The sequence below is a fragment of the Protobothrops mucrosquamatus genome, unplaced genomic scaffold (genome assembly GCF_001527695.2).
Source record: "Protobothrops mucrosquamatus isolate PMUCROS unplaced genomic scaffold, P.Mucros_1.0 scaffold542, whole genome shotgun sequence".
NCBI lineage: Eukaryota > Metazoa > Chordata > Lepidosauria > Squamata > Viperidae > Protobothrops > Protobothrops mucrosquamatus.
The window spans coordinates 33,756-42,451 of record NW_015386847.1 but is presented as its reverse complement, the minus strand read 5'-3'; the positions used below and the strand labels follow the sequence as shown (position 1 = coordinate 42,451).

Sequence of the window (8,696 nt, the reverse complement as noted above, 5' to 3'; positions counted from 1 at the left end):
GGGAAAAGAGACAGCAAGGAGAGAAAGAGCAGGTAGATGTACAAAAAAATAAAAATAAAATAAAATAAAATAAGGGGACGGGGGGGGGGGAATTTGCTGAAGTGGAAGAACCTTGCGTGACAGATGATGCCCCATGGATGTCACCTTGGCTGTGGTCCTATCCCAGCCACAATGCATGACCAGCACATCTGCTTGGCGTTTTGCCAGACGTCGACTAATCTTCCCCCCTTTTTTTGTGCTTTCAGGGAATAGGGGCATCCCTTGGGCCCACCCTGGGGACCCCCCAAGTGGCCATGTTTTGTGGAAAACTGGTCCTCCATCTCAACGTCCAGACAGGACGCTGGGAGCCTGATGCCATCAACACTCGCACCTGCTTTCGTACCACGGAGGAGATCCGGAGCTACTGCCAGGAGGTACACAAACTGGCGTGTGTACACGCACGCACACAAGCACACACACTTACATTCATAAACGTGCAAACCCCCATCTTCTTCCCATCCTTCCAAGCTCACTTTTTTCTGTTTCCAACTTCAGGCAGCCCTGACTTGCAACCACAACGGAGCCCAAAATTTCCGTTGCTAGAACAGGATAGTTGTTAAGCGGGTTTTTACCCCATTTTACAACTTTCTTTGCCCAAGCTATTGTGAATCACTGCAATTGTTAAGTTGGTAACATGGTTGCTGAGCGAATCCAGGTTCCCCCCCCCCCCAGTTGACTTTGCTTGCTGGAAGTCATCTGGGAAGGTCGCAAATGGTGATTACATGACTCTGGGACTGTGCCATTGTAACTTTGAACGGTCACTAAATGAATGGTTGTAAGTCAAGGACTACCTGTACTCCTTCTCCTGATGTCATCACCACCTTCCCACTCTTTCATCACGACTCCTCTGAGCCAGTCCTTCTGCTGTCAATCTTGATGTTCCTACAAATCCATCTTTTTTTAATTTTCAGCCTCCTCTTGGTTTATTTTTCTTTGTTTTATTTAGAAAATTTATATTGTCGCCTACTCACGACTCAAGGTGGCTTACAGGACATAAAAGCACAATATAAAAATAATAAAAATAATAAAATATTAACCCTCCACCACCACCCCAGCACCCCCTTGCTTCCACCAGGCCTATTCTTGTCTAATCAACCAACACCTCTTCTGTTGACAGTCCTAGGAACTCAGGAAACAACCTTCAGTTCCTCTTAAATTTTTCTCAAACTCTCTGACAGAATCTCCAACTGGGGTTAACGGAGGGAAAGAGAAGTCACATGTTCTACAGGTAGTCCTTGAGTTACAACTGTAATGGGTAGGCTCCATGTTGTAAGTCATGATGGTCACAAAGCAGGCTGGTCATATGACCGACCTGATTTTATGATCTTTTTTGTGGCAGCCAGTAGTTTTGCCAACCTCCCCCCACCCACATACACACACAAAAATAAATGTCGGTTTTCAGTAAAATGGTCATAAAATGTTGCCCATGACTATGAGATGCTGCAAATGCTCATAAATGTGGCCTGCTTACTGAATGTCTGAAGTGTGATCACATGACTGTGGGGGTGGCCCAACCATTGTAACTTCAAAACCAGGACACATGTAACCTCCTTACTTAGGTCCATCATAACTTCAAATGGTTACTATCTGTATTTCTATTGGGTCCTTTTTTTCCTCCTTCAAGGATCTGGATTGTTCCTTCAATAACATTGAGTGTGTCATCTCACACTTATTGTTCAGTGCAAAGAAAACTACCACCAAGTCCCAACAAGAACCAAACTATCTATTGGACTTAATTACCATCCATTTGGGGTTGACTCATATTGGATCAGAGTTTGCCAACCTTGGCAGCTTTAAGACATGTGAACTTCAACTTGGGAAGTTGAAGTTGACAAGTCTTAAAGTTGGCAAAGTTGGCAAAACCTTACATGGCTAGAGTCTCTAAGATGATCTGCACCAAAACTGGTCCTTCAGATCCTTCAATAGTGCACTTACCACCACTATAATGAAGCACATCCATCTTGCTGTTGACTGTCCTCTCCTTCCCTTTCCTTCTACCATGCACGATTGATCCAAAATGTGATAATTTGAAATTGATAATTACTATCTTGAGTGAGAGCTGTAGATTAATGTATTCTATGATCCATTTGTTTGTTTTCCTGTCTATTTACGGTATTGTACTACCGAGATGACGGAACATCTCTGAAGCTAAGCCAATCTAAAACTGTAGAATACATGGATGGAAAAGGGGGATCAGCAACTCCAGAGGTGCTATTCAGAGGAGCAAGATGGAGTGCATTTATACATCACCCTCTGAAGTGTCTCAAGGGAGAATGGCCTGCTTTTCTCTGCCCTCTGTTTGATGCCCTACTAACAGCCATTTGCCCTGCAGGTATATCCAGAGCTGCAGATCACTAATGCTGTGGAAGGGACGCAGCCAGTTACCATAGACAATTGGTGCAAGAAGGGCCGGTCATTATGCAAAGGCCAGATGCACATTGTGGTACCCTACCAGTGTCTTGGTAAGCACAGAGTCCAACTGCCTGAACTGTTTGGGGATGATAAGGACTGACTTTAAAATTGGGAGTGAAATCATGTGTTGTTGTTATTTGCCTTGCGCCTTCTGTTCCCTTGGGTGTTGTGCCTTTGAAAGCATCAGCTTGAAGGCAAGGAGTGTCTTGCTACTGATAGTTGCAAGCCTCCCCCTTCCTCGGGAACCTTTTGGCAAATGGGGGCTCAAGATTTAAAATGTGTAGTGTAGTCCAGTGTTGCTCACTCTCATCAGATTTAGGATGGATGGACTTCAGCTCCCAGAATTCCCCAGCCAGCCAACATGTTGAAGTTGAAGTCCACCCATCCTCCACCTGCCGAGGTTCAGAAACCCTGGTGTTGACTCATGCTACAAAGTTATATACACTTAGCTCTGATTCAGTGGAATTGGAAGTTATATGCACTTAGCCCAATTCAGTGGGATTTTATTTTTGAGCAGAAATAAAGAAGCTGCTATTGGTGCAGAAATTGATTGTGCGCAAGGCTTCTGTGTGTCATTCTTTCCAGGAAAAAGTGCAGTGGTAGCACTTTTTTTTCTAAATGCTTATTGCATTATAATTAGCAAAGTAAGCAACTTGAAATCCGTCAATAGTTTAGAGACTCAGTATCCATGGGGCACAGCAGAATGGCCAGTGACAAGGAATTAGGAGTTGCAACCCAAACCCAAAGACACCAAATTGTCTATCCCTATAATTAACTCAGAATATATCTTGCAATTCTTGGAGTTTTCCAAACTTGGAGTTGCAGATATTTTTTTACCTTATTACTTTTCCAGGCAGAATTTTTTTACAGAAATGAGATCTATTGCTTGTCCAGAGAGATAAATCTTTCATTCTTGCCTGCTTTGCACATGCTTTGATGGCAATCTTGTCTTTTGTCAAATTAAACTTTCGTCCATCCTGATGAACCTTTGGCAAATTAATACCTTCTGTGCTTGTCAGACTTCAGATCCCATAATTCCAGGCCATTTTGACTGGGTATTATGGGAGTTAGTCACGATCAGACCAAATCTGATCTACCTCGAGGAAAATTTGAGGACAAACTTTCATGCCTTCTAAACTGGTGTAGTGTTGTTAAGCTACTTTTCTCTGTGTGAAGAATCAAAGTGGTGGAGCAGTGGAACGTGAAGATTTCCTGATCTTAAACTATTGGATCCTAGATCCCATCATCCCGAGTTAGCATGGTCAAGGATGCTGAGAGTTGTAATCAATAAAAACCCTCCATTAGTGACCCAAAAACATGGAAGAACAGAGGAATCATTATAATCTTAGTAATTGTAGCCTATCCTGCCAGGCATAGCTACAATAAATACCTCACCATTGCTCCTTGTTAGGACAAAGTAATAAACCCTTGACACCAGTACCTACTTGCTGTTCTCTTCCCCCAGTGGGCGAGTTTGTGAGCGAAGCACTTCTTGTACCAGACAAGTGCAGATTCCTACACCAAGAGAAAATGGACTCCTGTGAGACCTACTTGTATTGGCATAGTGTGGCTAAAGAGGTGAGTTGCTGTGGGCTTCTTATCAAGTGCATTCCAGCATTTCCACTTGAGTCCATGGAAGTTAAAAGAGCTGGCAAGGATTTGAAGAGATAAAGAGATTTTTATCAAGACCATGCTGAATTGTTGAGCCCTTCCTCCAAACAGGGTTGATAAGGGATTGCTTCTTTGCCTTCTTATTAAAGTCTCTAGGGAAATGTCATCATGGGATAAGCAGTCTAGGAGAAACCACATTGAACATTAGCCAGACAGTGGGAACGTCTGAAAACATTGGTTTGATGGTGATCTTGTTCTTTTAAAAGAGAAAGTTGGACAGATGTGGTGAAATACTCAAACTTCACATGTCTTAAGGTTTATAGCAGTGAGTAAGACCAGGATTTAAAGACCATGGGAAGCCCCAGGCTGTTCCTCTCCTGTACTAGCAGCTCCAGAGGAATATGTAAGGTATCCCATGCAATGGAAAAAACAAATAGTGTAAGTGTCTTTATTTCACCAAATGCTTATAGAATGCTGGATTATTGTGAAGCAAGTTTTCTAAGCTCTATTTGCTCTTTTTTAATGTAGAACACATCCAAGTTGGTGTTTGTGAGCTGGTTGCATTCTGACATAGAGCCAAACTTTGGCTTGGTGCTGTGGCTGTGCCAATTCATGATCTCTATGCATAAATGTGTACAACTCCATTTTCAGCGTGGACAAACTCAAATGAAAGGCCAATTTGGGTTATCACACATAACTTCATTAACCATGATTATGAAGCCAAAGTGAACTTCATGAGGGTGTTTCTGCTTTTCCCCAATTTCATGTTTCTCCATGCCTGTAGTATTTTTCTGGCCTGTTGACTAGCATGAACCCAGAATTCCACATTTCAGGTATAATGGAAAACTCTGGCATAATATGTTAAGATCCTTGCATCAAAACTGCTTTTTGAAGGAAAGGACACATGAAGATGCAATGGCTGTTCCTAATGGTTGTCGGAATCAAGCCCTCTCCTAAATTAGTGTTCACCCAGATCAAATCATTTTTAGTTGTGGTTAAACATAGCTATGATGATTACCTAATCCAAGCCAGTTTTGTAATGGTATGTTGGAAAGACCTTGGGAGAGCGGGCGCAGAGATGCTACTTAGGGAACAGCCAAATAAGAGACAGCATAGCCCACAGCTGCATAACAGGTAGATAAAGAGGCTCAGAAACCCTCTCTAGTTTTTCAGTCTGTAAAGGAGATGAGGGTAGGTGTGGCCTGGTGGCCTAGAGGTGGAGTTCTTGCCTCACAATCAGGAGGCTGTAAGTTCGATCCTAGGTAGTGGTAGATATTTCTCTCTTGGAGTGTATAGAGAAAATATCTGCTGCGAACTCTGTATAGGCGTCAGGAAGGGCATCCGGCCAGTAAATTCTCAACTTCATTCAGTCACCCCGATTCCACCCCGATGCAAGAGATTATAGGGGAAAAAACCAAGGAGATGGGAGTAGAATTGTATTTTCAGACATGAAAGATGCTGTTAATATAGCTTTACAGTAAAGTAGAATTAGCTCATATGGTCACGTTTCCAGTCTGGTCTACCTAGTAAGGCTGACAAGTTTTCAAAGCACACACAGTGTTGCTCATGTCAGTTATCTGAGTTCACATGATAAAACTCAACTGTATGGCCTAGGTTTACATGGCACTCTAGGCAGGTTCAAGGTGTTGTGTGAACCAGTCTCAGGGTGTTACATTGCAGCATTTTAACCTTGTTCATATCCACCTTTCAGGCCTGCAGTGGTGAACATCTTGAGCTACACAGCTATGGCATGTTACTACCTTGTGGAGCTGACCGTTTCCGAGGTGTGGAGTATGTGTGCTGCCCCTCACGCCCACCAGCCATCAGGGTGGAACAATCTACAGAGGCTCCCCCTGTGGTTGCCCATTTAAGGGAGGAAGCCCTGCGCAGGTGAGCCAATAGGTTAGCCATCTGCTTAGGAAGGTGGTTAAGATCTACATTCAGATCCACAACTTATTTTTGCAAGGCTTATTTAATCTTGAATTTTTCTGGATCTGGATCTTAAAGGAAAATCTGCAAGGAAATGTTTAGATATATGTATGTATGTATGTATATATGCATATACAATTTATCTATTAGTGCAAAATTGAAGACACTGCTCCTACAGGTATTATATAGTTGAAAGGAATATTTGCCTTTTCTCATGGGGAAAAGTCTCTCTGGTTCCTTTGCCCTGCTCCTATAAATGCATCCTCTTGCTTGATGGATCTGTTTGAGATATTAACTTGATGGATTTTTTTTTCTTCAGCAATAAAGTACCAACAGGACGTATTCCAACAGAGGAAGAAAGCTTGGAATTGGAGGAAGACAGGAATATGGATGGAGAAGAGGAAGAGGAGGTAGAAGAAGAGGAAGAAGAGGAGGAGGAGGAGGAAGAAGAAGAGGAAGAGATTCCTGGAGAGAGTGTTCCTGACTCTAACCTCTTCCATGCTGCCAGGGATGACTATTTTGTGGAACCAGAATACTACGATGACAGCATCACTCAGACCACCATCACCACTACAACTCAGACCACAGAAGAAGATGTCAAAGGTAAGCAGTGGAGGGAAAGACCCATCTTAAGAGTCAACCTCATGGAGCACCTTCCAAATTCCATGTTCTTTCTTGCTCTTCCTTACTATCTCAACCTCCCAAGGGAGTGAGACCATATCAATGAAGAAAGAGAAGGTCAGCCTCTAATGCTTCTCTGGATGACCATACAGTTGGATTAAATGTGTAAACAGGGACAACATCACTTTCTAAAATCTTTTTGGCCTCTGAGAACCACAGAAGGCGTTGCTGGTGATTTCATGAAATCCCCAGATACACAAGGTAAACAAAAGGTTTGGCCTTTGAGGTTGTTTTGACGGATTTGAGGTTAATTTATCCTCAAATGTCTCCCTAAAACAAAAAACTGGATGCTCTGGGACTGCAAAAGGGACCCTGAGGGGGCAGGGCATCTAAAGGCAATAGGCAATGATGGTTACAAATTTGTGGTAGTCCTTGAGTTAACAGCCATTTATTTAGTGACCATTTGAAGGTACAACAGCACTGAAAAAAGTGGCTTATGACCATTTTTCACACTTATGACCGGTGCAGCATCCCCATGGTCACCTGGTCAAAGGACTGAGGACTGGTATGAATTCATGATAGTTGTAGTGTCCCAGGATCATGTTACCACCTTTTCTGACCTTCTGACAAGCAAAGTCAATGGGAAAGCTAGATTCATTTAACGGCCCTGTGGCTAACTTAACAGCTGCAGTGATTTACTTAACAACTGTGGCAAGAAATGTCATAACACGTGGCAAAACTCACTGAACTGTCTTGCTTAGGAACAGAAATTTGGGGCTGCCTTGTGGCTGTAAGTAGAGGACAACCTGTGCATCTGGGGGGGGGGGGAGAGAGAGACCACCATATGAAAACTGTTAATGATGAAAGAAGTCCTTTTTTTTTTTTCTTCAAGGGCTTCTCAGAACTTTGAGCCAAAGGCAGTCATGGTAAAATCAGTGCTCAAGGACAGATCAAAAGAGAGAGGGATATAGATTCTGCAAAAATAGGGGCCTCTGGGGCACGGAAAGTAGAGAGGCAAGATGCAAGCTACTACTAGGTTGAGAAAGAAGGAAACACTCAGCTGTTCAGCTGCTTCTCTGAGTGCCCATCATCTCCTCCTCTTCACAATGGAGAGCCTGTTTTGGAGACAGCTCTAAACCTGGCTCTGCCTGACACTAGGGGGGTAGAGGATGCTTAGCAGCAAAGCATCCTTTTGAGGGGGAAATGAAGGGGCTCATGTGCTTCCTTCTGTCCTGAACCAAATCACTGCAGGAGGCTGTGCCCAAACAGATTTGTATGCGTGAATGGTTTTAAATATTTGAGATAGGTGACTTCTGCAGGGTCAGGCCCTTTTAGCAGAGGAAGCAATTGCGTGTGCTTTGCATGCTTTGGAATGCAAATCCTTCGATGTCAGGCTGCTACAGGAATTGGGTCCAACGGGGAGAGTAATTGAATAGTTATTATATTCCAGGAAGAGTAGTGATTGCAGTTGAATTTCTGAGCAAGGGAGAATCCTATGGCAATTAAGAATTTACACACTGAGCCAGATCTCAAATCTTTCACGAACTCTTGCAGTGCTACCCTCTCTCAAAGAGAAATTGGATTGTCTCTTATACCTAGTCCTCATCATGTCTGTTAATAATGGATGAGTGTTTACATTCTCTGCATTCCTATGCCCCCCCCTTTTAGATAAGTCCATCTTGTTAGGCTTTGATTCACCCACTAACTGGCATAGAGTACTTTCCATTTGGCCATGTTTGCTGGAGCCAAAAGTGTTGTTGTCCAAAATATTTCAAAGGCAACAGCTTACCTTATCTCTGGTTTTTTTTTAAGACCAATAAGAAGGCCTGGTCTTGTGTAACATGACTGCTGTCTCTACAGTGACCCCAACCCCTCGCCCAACAGATGGGGTGGATGTTTATTTTGAAATGCCTGGAGATGGGAATGAGCACGCCAACTTCCTGAGAGCGAAGATGGACCTGGAGGAGCGTCGTATGAAACAGATCAATGAGGTAATGGCTGGACAGCCAGGAAGGAGGATTTGCTTGGCTTGCATATATGCAAGCTTTCATTGTATGGTTAGCTCAGTTTTGTGACTTCAGACA

General features: G+C 43.2%; 1 protein-coding gene across 1 annotated transcript in view; it reads left to right on the top strand.

Annotated features, from left to right (window-relative positions):
- Positions 1-293: 293 nt before the first annotated feature.
- Positions 294-8,696, top strand: part of APLP1 (amyloid beta precursor like protein 1) — a 34,485-nt gene continuing 26,082 nt past the window's right edge. Inside the window, exons 1-6 of the mRNA XM_029284334.1 lie at positions 294-413; positions 2,372-2,501; positions 3,917-4,029; positions 5,774-5,952; positions 6,311-6,594; positions 8,473-8,603. Of these exons, the coding sequence (XP_029140167.1) occupies positions 294-413; positions 2,372-2,501; positions 3,917-4,029; positions 5,774-5,952; positions 6,311-6,594; positions 8,473-8,603 (957 nt within the window). The remainder of the gene's footprint in view (positions 414-2,371; positions 2,502-3,916; positions 4,030-5,773; positions 5,953-6,310; positions 6,595-8,472; positions 8,604-8,696) is intronic.